Below are 12055 nucleotides of genomic sequence, written 5' to 3'. Positions count from 1 at the left end.
TTTTCTCCTTGTTCTTTAATCCAAGTACATGTACTTTCTTCTCCTAAAATGCTACAGAGGAACAGACCTGTCTCCAATGTTTGAAAAGCTTGAGGTTAGAGCACTGGTCCATGGTTTATCCTCTTAGCTCTGGCTCCTGGAGTATCACCAGAAGTTTCCTGGAGGCCTTCCGGGCATTAGAGTGGAAATCCTAGACTACACCTCCATATTCTTTTGACAGCTGCCCTTTAGCCTCCTCTTGGCCCTAGGGATATATTCACTTGTGGCATGACTGGTCTCCAAGAGGACAGAAAGGCCTGCAGAGACATAGGCAATTAAGTAAGGAATTCTAGAGTCTCAGGAACCCTGAACAGAAGTGGGGATGTAGGCAGTGGGTGGGTACATATCTCTGGAAGCCTGAAATTGACATCCTGCTCTTATGGGGAGGGATACAACCAGAGAAGGATTGGACACAGCCCTCTAAAGTCCAGGGTCAAGTGCAGGTCCAGGAGTGGTACCATATATATGGTTATCTATACAATGCTTGCCAAGTGTGTTATATAAATGAATACCTTAGTCTAGATGTTCCATCAACACATGCCCCAGAGAAACCTCTGTCAGAGATTCCAAGGTTTGAGATGTCAAGAACTAGATAGATAACATTTTCTTTGTGGAGCACTGGGAGAGGTATCTCTTGATGCTGCCGTGCAAATGTGATTATGTCAACTCCCAGCTGAAAACCTTAAAGGGGAATAAGGCTCTATTTATTTGGAAGTCATTGTATGAGATAGGTTTCTTGTTACTATTTTAAAAACACAGATGTTGGGGGCTTCTCTGGTTGTCCAGTGGTTGAGATATTGCTTTCCAATGCAGGGGGTACAAGTTCAATCCCTGGGCAGGGAGCTAGGATTCCACATGCCTCTCAGCCAAAAAACCAAAACATAAAACAGAAGCAATACTGCAACAAATTCAGTAAAGACTTTAAAAATGGTCCACATCAAAAACATATTTAAAAAATAAAAATAAATAAAAGGTTTAAAAAACAAACAGCAGCAACAACAAAAAACCCCACACAGATGCCAAAAGAATTTCACCAACAAAGATTTAGACAGAAGATTTGGAGATTTCTAAGTCACTCTCTGGCACCGGTCCCCAGGTTTCACCTCCTCCTTCCCCGCTAGCCATCACGCAGGTAGTACTCAGCACTTACCTCCTCTGAAAGGCTTCCTCAAGCCCTCAGTCCAGCCAGGTGCTCCTCCTCAGGGCTCCCACAGCTCTTAGCACCTGGCACTGCAATTGCTCCCCGCCCAGCAGCCTCTCCACCCTCCTAAATTGCTGCACCCTGAGGTCTGGCCCCGTGTCTTATCAGCACTGCATTCCCACGGCTCATCCTGGGATTTGACACATGCTAAATTCTCACTAAATACTTCTTGCCTGATCACCAACAGCAATATGGAGTTGCTTTTATAGCTCTTCACTACCAGAGGCTCTAAGTACTAAAGAATTCAAGTAAAATTTTAACTCCTGGTAGAGACAGATGGTCTGAAAATAAATCAAACACTTGAACACGTAGCATCGCAGACATGGAGACCACTGGGGGCACGTACAGATATCACATTTGTGTGCTTTGCAGTTTTTAATCTTATTCATTTGTTAAGCTGACCTCAGGTTACATGCCTTAAAAAAGGAAGCTTTTCTTAAAAAGTTGGCAATCATGCTTCTTCATAAAGAACGTTTATGTACCCATACACACACACACACACACACACACACACACACACACTCACTCATTCACACACACACTTCATCTGCAGATTTCAAAATTTTACCCTTACTGAAATTAGATTGACGGTACTAGGGACACCTATCAGAAACTTTCTAGTCACTTGAAATTTGGCACACGGTATCTATTTTAAACAATATTAACTACAAGGGGCAGATGGGTTACTTTAAGAAAACAGAATGCTATGGAAAACCAGTTGTCCTTTGACATGAAACCACAGATGATATTATTTCTATCTGTAATCCAGGACTACTGGTAGAAATATTAAGCACTGGGCAATAAAAAATACTGAACATATGCAGGGGTCTGACAGCAACCCACTCCAGTACTCTTGCCTGGAGAATCCCATGGACAGAGAGGCCTGGTGGGCTACAGTCCACAGGGTTGCAAAGAGTCAGACATGACTGAAGTGACAACTCGGCACCTCACAGCAAGACTCTGATAACTTTGTACAACTCACTTAAGTGTTAGTCACTCAGTCGTGTTCGACTCTTTGTGACCCCATGGACTATAGCCCACCACGCTCCTCTGTCCATGGAATTCTCCAGGCAAGAATACTGGAGTGGGTTGCTATTTCCTTCTCCAGGACAACTCACTTAGAGGCATCTAAATGTAAAGGAAAGCCATTCTCTGTTGAGTGAGTGATTAGTCCAAACTGCAGCGGCCTCTGGGGGATGACCCTGCTGTCCTCCGCTGTGCTGTGCTGTGCTGTGCTTAGTTGCTCAGTCATGTCCAACTCTTTGAGACCACATGAACTGTAGCCTGCCAGGCTCCTCTGTCTATGGGATTCTCCAGGCAAGAATACTGGAGTGGGTTGCTATGCCTTCCTCCAAGGGATCTTCCCAACCCAGGCTCGAACCCAGGTGCCCTGTATTGCAGGAGGACTCTTTATCATCCACCAGGGAAGCCCAACAATACTGGAATGAGTAGCCTTCACTCTGGATATTTTCCTGGAAGAGTCAGGAGAAGAAAAGAAGGGTCTGATTTCTGCTGCTGCTTCTTCCACATCACACCTCTCAGTCTCTGACCTCTTTCCTGCTCCGAAGGCTGTTATCCCCAGGCTGGGGACTCAAAAGTAGACGCTGCTACAGCTGCATCCCAGGTAGTGGCTCAACTGGAAAGCTAGCAGCTTCTTAGTTTTTTTCCCTCTGAAAAGTCGAGTGACCTCTCTTGCCAGCAAGGATTGAGGCCCTCCTAGAAGCTTCTGGGGCTCAGATTAGGAGAACTTGTTCTACATGGTGCAAGCTTGGGCCTTACCCTCTAGGGCACCAGACCTTCATAAGGAGGACTGGAGTCAAGAACTAAAAGATTTCAGAGGATTCTCATGAGAACTAAAACCCCAAATACCAAACCACCTGGCCAACTTCATCTTTCATCTTGTTCAGAAAGACACTTTTTACTTCCTCAAGTTCATCTTTTACTAGAAATCTCACAACAAATACAAGCAAATTTTCCCTGCTCACTGTGCCCTGAATGGACATTTTGCTACCTACCTACCTTCCGTTTTCCAATGCCATCTCTCTGGTCCCTGCTCATCCATAACTGCTCATTGACTACGCTGCCAATGGTCTCATCTTTCTATAAATTCACTTGCCTGCATGAGTTGCTAAATGAGGCAATTAATCACCATCAACACTGGAATTATTCAAAATCACCTGTATCTCAGTGGCTTTCTCATTCTACAGCCTTAGTTTCTTATTTAATCTTTCCTGTCTTGTCCCCTCTACTAGATTGTCAGCCTCTTTAGGTGAAGATATGTCTGCTTTAATTTTCCATACAGTAGGTCTTAAAATCGTTTTTTCTGAACACCCTGGGATGAAGGTAAGGGATAGCTTTCAGGAACAAAGAGTAATTAACAGCTCTTCCTTGCCCTTCTCATTCTCAGTGGGGGCTGCCCTGAATGGAGCCATTAATAAATACTCCACTCCCCATGGATAATAAATGTTCAGACTTCCCAAACCAAATCAGGTCTGAAAAACCGGGGGCCAAAAACTTTGAAGATTGCTGCAAGCCCAGGCATAAAGGGGGAGGGCCCAGCTGTAGGAGTAACCAGAGGGTCTGTGAAGGTTAGTACACACATACACACACACACACACACACGTGCAGGGCTTGCCCCAAGGGCTCTAAGACTACAGGAGAATTAATGGGACTAAATCACCAAAATGTGACAAGACACTTTCACGGTGGTAGAACCAGTTCTGAGGTTTCTTCACCTTCTTGCCTACAGCAAGGCAAAGCAGCTACTCTGTTCAGATCCCTAAAAGGTGGGCGGTGCCTCTCCTGGACTGTCGGCCACCAGTACAAGGATGTCAAAAACCCAAACGAGCAACCTAGCCACTTCCGACAGTGGCCCACCGGCGGCTCTTGGTAGACGGCCTTGTGCTCCCCAAACTTCCCGGAGATCGCTGGCGGATTCCGTGCTGCCTGAACTTCTTGCAAGGGGCCACCTGGAAGAGCAAGTGTCTTAAAAATGAATAAGACGAGCTGCGCTCCCACTGCTTCGAAGCGACTGGTGTGCTAGTCTAAAATAAAAAGGTTTCTGTCTGCAAATCCCGTTTGCTCCCCCGGTAATCCATCCCCGCCCCCAGTCCGGCGTGTTCGACCCGTACAGCTGTTTTTAATCCCTACTTTTCTCACTTGGCGTCCCCGGCTAGCGTTGACCAGACGTGGAGCCACTTAGCGTTTCCTCCTCCCCCTGCCCGGGTCTGTCCTCCCTCCGCCGTCTCCTTTTTCTCCGCCTGCATCCCCGGGGGCAGAGTGTGGGAAGAACGAATTTCCGCCCGGTTTGCTCTCCACTCGCCGACTTGGGTCCCTTCCGGACGCAGCCTGCACACTCCCGGCTCCTCCCGGGGCTGTTCCACCGAGGTTGCGCTACCGCTCCCGCACCCGGAGCGAGGAGGCGCGGGCTGCTGGGGCTAAGCCGCCGGGGCGCAGCAGCCAAGCCGCGCCCGGAGGAGCTCTTGGAAGGGCTCCCGCCTGCAGCTGGGGAATCCGCTCGGCAGGGAGAATCCGTGCCAGGGAATCCAGCTCTCCGGACTCAAGCTGCAAACAAAAAGCTCAGGTCTTGCTCCCTCCCTCCGTCCCCCCACCCCCACCCCCACCCCGACGCGCACCCGGAGAAACAGTTTTCGGCAGAAATGCAACAAGTAGCACCCGGAGCTCGCAGAGCGCCCTGCGCCGCCTGACTTGGCCCGGCAAAGCCCGCCTGCAGAGACCCGGGCCAGCCACCGGACAAAGGGCGGAGGAGGGGCTGGACAGCACTGCGAAGTCCGAAAGAGGCCATTTAGCGACTCTGGCCAGGCCAAGGGGAATGCAGAGGAGACACAGAGCCGGCGGGCCAAGAGGACGATCCGGCCGCAGCACGCAGGGCGGGCGGCGATGGAGGCTGCCCGCGCCGTGCGCTTCCTGCTCGTGGTGTGCGGCTGCCTTGCGCTCCCGCCGTGGGCCCAGCCGGTGTGTCCGGAGCGCTGCGACTGCCAGCACCCCCAGCACCTCCTGTGCACCAACAGAGGGCTCCGAGCCGTGCCCAAGACCAGCTCGCTCCCGAGCCCACAGGACGTGCTCACCTACAGCCTCGGAGGCAACTTCATAAGCAACATCACGGCCTTCGACTTCCACCGCCTGGGGCAGCTCAGACGGCTGGACCTGCAGTACAACCAGATTCGCTCGCTGCACCCCAAGACCTTCGAGAAGCTCTCGCGGCTGGAGGAGCTCTACCTGGGCAACAATCTCTTACAGGCGCTCGCCCCGGGCACCCTGGCCCCGCTGCGCAAGCTGCGCATCCTCTACGCCAACGGGAACGAGATCGGTCGCCTCAGCCGCGGTTCCTTCGAGGGCCTGGAGAGCCTGGTCAAGCTGCGACTGGATGGGAATGCCCTGGGGGCGCTGCCGGATGCCGTATTTGCCCCCTTGGGCAACTTGCTCTACCTACATCTGGAGTCCAACCGGATCCGCTTTCTGGGCAAGAACGCCTTCGCCCAACTGGGGAAGCTGCGCTTTCTCAACCTCTCTGCCAATGAGCTGCAGCCCTCCCTACGCCATGCGGCCACCTTCGCACCGCTGCGCTCCCTCTCCACCCTCATCCTCTCGGCCAACAGCCTGCAGCACCTCGGGCCGCGCGTCTTCCAGCACCTGTCGCGCCTCGGCCTACTCTCACTCAGGGGCAACCAGCTCACGCACCTCGCGCCCGAGGCATTTTGGGGGTTAGAGGCCTTACGCGAGCTGCGCCTGGAGGGCAATCGGCTGAGCCAGCTGCCTGTGGCACTGCTGGAACCTCTGCATAGCCTGGAGGCGCTGGACCTGAGCGGCAATGAGCTGTCCACTCTGCACCCCACTGTGTTTGGCCGCCTGGGCCGGCTGCGCGAGCTCAGTTTGCGCGACAACGCGCTCAGCGCCCTCTCCGGGGACATCTTCGCGGCCAGCCCGGCCCTCTACCGGCTGGATCTAGACGGCAATGGCTGGACCTGTGACTGCCGGCTGCGGGGTCTGAAGCGCTGGATGGGCGACTGGCACTCACAGGGCCGGCTCCTCACCGTTTTCGTGCAGTGTCGCCACCCTCCGGCCCTGCGGGGCAAGTACCTGGATTACCTGGATGACCAGCAACTGCAGAACGGGTCTTGCACAGATCCCACATCCTCGGTTCCCCCGATTGCCGACAACAAGCGGCGGCCCCTACCCACAGCTCCAGGGGAGGAGGTGGCGCCCCCTGCAGGTGCCCTCGCGGAGGAGCTGCTACCGCAGCCACAGCCACAGCAGCGGAGTCGAGTTCTGCCAGGGATGGCCTGGGATGGAGCAGCCAGGGAGCTTTTGGGTAACCGCAGCGCCCTAAGGCTGAGTCGGCGGGGCCCGGGCCTCCAGCAGCCGGGTTCCAATGCCGCTGCTGCCGCGGGCACGGCGCCACACCCGCTGGACCTCCTCGAGAAGCCTGAGCGGGCACGTCCGACTCCGTCGGATCCCGACCCCGCGGAACCCACCCAGACGGCCACGCTCTCCTATGCGCCAGCCGGCGACCCCTGGCAGCGCGCGGCGAAACAGCGCCTAGCGGCGCAGCAGCAGGAGAGCGCCGCCCAGTCCGACGGCGGGGTCGGCCTGCCGCCGCTGGTATCCGACCCATGTGACTTCAACAAGTTTATCCTGTGCAACCTGACGGTGGAGGCAGTGGGCGCCGACAGCGCCTCGGTACGCTGGGCTGTGCGCAAGCACCGCAGCCCAAGGCCGCTGGGCGGCGCGCGCTTCCGCCTGCTCTTCGACCGCTTTGGCCAGCAGCCTAAATTCCACCGCTTCGTCTACCTGCCCGAGCGCAGCGACTCGGCCACGCTGCGCGAGCTGCGCGGAGACACCCCCTATCTGGTGTGTGTGGAGGGCGTGCTCGGTGGTCGGGTCTGCCCGGTGGCTCCCCGCGACCACTGCGCGGGGCTGGTCACCCTGCCAGAGCCTGGGAGCCAGGGCGGTGTTGACTACCAACTGCTGACCTTGGCCCTGCTGGCCGCCAACGCACTGCTGGTGCTCCTGGCCTTGGCGGCCTGGGCGTCGCGCTGGCTGCGGAGGAAGCTGCGGGCCAGGCGAAAGGGCGGGGCTCCCGTCCACGTTCGCCACATGTACTCTACCCGACGACCTCTGCGCTCCATGGGCACTGGCGTGTCCGCCGACTTCTCTGGCTTCCAGTCGCACCGGCCGCGCACCACCGTGTGCGCGCTCAGCGAAGCGGACCTCATCGAGTTCCCGTGCGGCCGCTTCATGGACAGTGGGGGCGGCGGCGCAGGCGGCAGCCTCCGGCGGGAGGACCATCTCCTGCAGCGATTTGCCGACTAAGTAGATCCAGGGCCTCCAGGGGGTGTGGAGACTATCTCCTTGGCCTGGGGAGCCGCCTGTCCGCGGGCCCCAGCAACCCACCTCAGGGGAAGATCTCTTTTTATCAGACCTTCTCTTTTCTCCCTTTTGTACATTTGCCAGAAGGGCCAAAGAAGACAGATAGCAGCTAAATCCGCACCACCCCCCAAATCCCGAGGCTTGCTCATGAAGTAAATGGTTGGTGTTGGTGGTCAAGACCAAGAATAAGGGACAAATGGATGGTGGGGTCAAGAGACTGGAAGCCTTCTTTTCTACGCTGGTGCAGCTGTGAGAATGGACTTTTTTAATGCAGTAGTCTGGCCTCTGGGGTAGAAAAGGGTGCTCGTTGCCCCCTACGTGGCCATGAAAGAAATGGATGCTTGTATTTTTGTTTATTGGAGTTTCTATTTAAGGAAAAAAAGAACGTATTACCATTACAAAGGTAGCTTGGCAACTGACTCCACTGGTCTGGTGGTCTCTGCCAAGAAGGGTGACGTTGTAAACTGGTGGTGAAGTTTAACACACTCTTGGAGGAACTCTTGTTGACTGATAGAACGTTCAGGATAACTTAATGTTTAAATAATTAGAGATGCTACTTTTTTTTTTTTCAAAAATGTGAAGATTTCTGACATTTAACAAACTGACCAGTAAACTCAAGGACCGTTTTAGTTGAGCAGGGCAGTTCAACTATTTTCCTTTTAACATTAACACCAGGAAAACATGTGCTGACCTTCGGGTTAACTAAGATTACAGAGTTTCTCAGGAGGAGGCTGCATGCAAGACTTCTCTGTCGGGGTTGCTCCTGTGGCTTTTTTAATTTTATTTTTTAAACTTACATGTGGAAAAGGAAACTTCAATGCCAGACTCCATAAAAGAATGTAAGGTGTGCATAACTGTTGACCCCATAGAGAATGCCATCGTTGTAGTTCACTTTACCACATCTCTGATGACCTGTCCAGGTTGGAATAAATGTGATGTGGTACTTCTCATGTTTTTATCAGTAACATGCAGTTGACTGTGCCATACTTCTCTTGAACTGCACAGTTAAGTGATCAAGGTAATTTCCTGATAGGAGGTGAGCAAAAGGTGACTTGCAATTGATAGTGTAATGTTTGATCACGTTATTGTCTTATATGAAAGAGTGGGGGGGTGTGAAAAAAATGTGCATCAGTGGTTGTATGTTTCTACTAAAACCAGAAGATTGTTAGGAATACTTAAACCTCACTGTGAAATAATTATATATTTTGCAAATTAATCCCTCCACTACCCAGTGGTTTTTTCCCCCATGTTACTAAAACTTAGCTTTTAGTTGATAATTGCAGTATTTTTAAAAAATGTTTTTGTTTTAAGCTTAGGGTTAGTCTTTATTTGTTCAGTTGTTTTCAACTCTTTGGGATACTTTCATTCCTTGATATTTATGAAGTAGATGTTTATCACTAGATGTAGTGCTTTGGTTTACATGAATAATTTTGTGTGTGGTCTAAACACAGTCACTTAGAAGATGTACAAGATGGTTATATTCATCGTGGTTACAGATTCATTGGCGGCAGGGTGCTGGGCAAGCCACTGCAAAGGTGCTAAGGCTAACAGTGAATTTTCTGTTTAGGGCCTTAAGCCCCCGAGGGTCCTGAAGACTCAGGGAATCTGTCATATTCCAGAGGTCCTTCAACCCCGCTTCACCCCTTTTCCGTTTCGTCTCCACTGAACCAGGCCTGCCTTGTCCCAACAGCTGAGTAGGAACACAGGGATTTAAATGAACTGATCTTTGTTTATGTTCAGATGAGTAAATGTCCAGACCACTTAAAGTACAGCTGCTTTTCTGGCAGTCTTATCTGTGGGGCCCAAACTTAATAAACCACAGGAAATAGACTGTCATTCGTAGTTTGTGGCTGGGGCTTGCTTCAGATTCTGAGCCTTGGGAGAAGTGGAATTTGCTCTTATTTGCAACCTTGTGGTTGTCTTGCACCTTTTGTGCTCCTAGCTTTTTCATTCAGAGAGCAATTGCATTTCTTAGCTCTTGCTTTTCTTACCCAGCGATGTAATAAAGTGAGTCCCTTTGAAAGTCTGAAACAGACCTCTGGTTCTTCCCACCACCTACCCTTTCAACTGCAAAAATCACTGAAAATGGTTAATGCCTGAATCCATGTAAAAACACTTTCACTGGAAAGTCTTTCAGTGGGAAATGAATAAATGTTATACATTGTTATGTTCAGTTATGTCAATAAACCCACTTACTAATGGAGATGTTTTCTTGGAGTTTCCAAATATTTTACAGCCTTTCATAATGGTACACTGAATTTTTATACAGCAGTTTTCATCAATGAAGATGAAACAAACTGGAAGTCTTTCTGTCCTCTTTCGCTGTCTTTTAGTTTCCATTTCCAAGTAGAGTGTGGACTTTCTTTTTAAGAAATGCTTGTGACTTTTTTCCCAAAGAAACAATGAGATGGCTTTAGAAGCAGGTGGTCCACCATGATGTGAAAATGCTGTCAGAACACAAGTGACAGTAAAATAATGGGTCTCAGCAGGTTCCAGTTGTTTAAAAAACACTGAATTAAAAGTCAAGCTCTTAGACTCTCAAGGTCAAAAATAAGAAGAAATTTTCTTGACCTAGATGCCATCTTTGCCATTAAAAAGTACATGAAAAATAAAATTCCTAAAGAAAAAAAAAAACTTTGTGAGAGTTAGGAGTGTTCAGTTAAAGAGCCATTGATGCAGGCTGGAATGTGTTGGGGTCCTCAGCTCAGCCAGTAAGATTATTGCTTTCATAAAGCAGATCATTTTATGATGCTGCCAGGTAGTAATTAGCATGTGTTCAGAACACCTTCACTAATTTGCCAAACACCTGGTTTTTCCCAGAAGTACAGTAACATGGGGAGCTACTGCATATTAAGAAACTATTACAGCAGACACTGGGTTACCTGGTATTTGTATTTAACCACTCCCTCCTCTGCTTCTGAGACTTGGAGATAAGTGACCATGAAGCATTCTAGTACCACAAATGTATTCAAAATTCCAGGCCATGACCCAGGATCAAAACATTCTTATAGGCCTCCTATCTTCACCATCTCAGAGAATTATAGCATCACTAAAATTCAGAATGATTTTAAGGAAGGGATGAAAGAATTTTAAGTCATCTGAGATTCTTTCTGTTTACTTAATCACTTATCCTGGGTCTTGACTGCGTAGCGCTATTTTAAGGAATAAATAAGTAAAAAGCATTAGACAGCACCAGTTATAAGGCAGAACTTCAATAAGCAGTTCTTCAATGTACCAAGAATACATAACATGTATTATTGGTATTGTTGGTAGCAGTGTGACCCTATTGGCAGGGAATGACACATTTAGAAGTTATATGATACATTTTAGAAGTTTCATGGGTAGGTGATATGCTTAAGCCCTTAACCAATCAAAATTCAGATAATACTACCAGTGACCCTTCCCTCTCCTTGTTTTGGTTAATTGAAGCTCTTCTATGATTTGGTGTGGAAGGATAGCTCTTGAAATATTTTCTCACTATTTAAAAAAGAATATACTAGTATTTGAGCAACATGTCCTATGTTTATTAAACTCTTGACATAAATTAATTCATCTTTTAGATCAGAACTAAGACTGTGTAAATGGTCTTGCCGTTTACAGCGCCCCACTACTTCCCATTAATTTAGTGATAGCATCTCCAAGTGTCCTTTACACTTAGTTTACTTAAAAGGATACTTTGCATTCACAAGTGCTTTTTCTTAGGGATTTAAGGTCACTTTATCCTTCCCAATCATCTGGCAAATAGTATTCATTTTGCATGGGAAACAGAGGTATTTAGAGGTTATACTTACATTGACTACTGAAATAATTAGGGGAAAAAGTAGCTTCCTGATACCTGGTTGCTTTATCTTGGGGCAGAATACCAAAATATCCCACTGCATCTATTTGAGAGATTTTAAGCTACAGGCATTGTGATTCCTTATGGCACAGAAACCGGGCTTTGTAATTTGGCTGTGAACTAGCATCAGACAGACAAATTGTCATGTACTAACACTGTAAGCAACAGCATCTCCTGAATCTGTAACTTCATAAAAATTTGTTTCAAATTCACCAGATTTTCATAAATGCTAGTCCTGTGCCATAGTTAATGCTGAGATAGCCGCATTGTTTTAGGTTAAGACCAGCTATAGCCAAGTAGCAATTATTCACTTTTCCAAGTTAAAGGTTTTGATGAACTGATGCTTACCCTGCAACTAACTGTATACTTAACTCTTAGTATATATGCACACTTTTAATGGTGATCACGCTTTTATTCCTTTTTTTCTCAGTTGTGGTGTCCTTCTAAGGATTTTTACTTTAGGAAATGAAAATGAGTGCAAATAATAACAAATACCCATACTGGTTCAGTTCAGTTCCTCAGTCATGTCCAACTCTTTGGGGCCTAATGGACTGCAGCACGCCAGGCTTCCTTGTTCATCACCGACT

General features: G+C 49.1%; 1 protein-coding gene across 1 annotated transcript; it reads left to right on the top strand.

Annotated features, from left to right (window-relative positions):
* Positions 1-4461: 4461 nt before the first annotated feature.
* TRIL (TLR4 interactor with leucine rich repeats) lies at positions 4462-9833 on the top strand. The gene has a single exon (XM_027539416.1). It carries the CDS (start codon positions 5141-5143, stop codon positions 7571-7573), a length of 2433 nt encoding a protein of 810 aa, XP_027395217.1. The 5' UTR covers positions 4462-5140; the 3' UTR covers positions 7574-9833.
* Positions 9834-12055: the final 2222 nt, after the last annotated feature.

The sequence above is a fragment of the Bos indicus x Bos taurus genome, chromosome 4 (assembly GCF_003369695.1).
Source record: "Bos indicus x Bos taurus breed Angus x Brahman F1 hybrid chromosome 4, Bos_hybrid_MaternalHap_v2.0, whole genome shotgun sequence".
NCBI classification, from domain to species: domain Eukaryota; kingdom Metazoa; phylum Chordata; class Mammalia; order Artiodactyla; family Bovidae; genus Bos; species Bos indicus x Bos taurus.
Note: the sequence above shows the minus strand (reverse complement) of the source record. Positions and strands in the feature narration are given on the sequence as shown.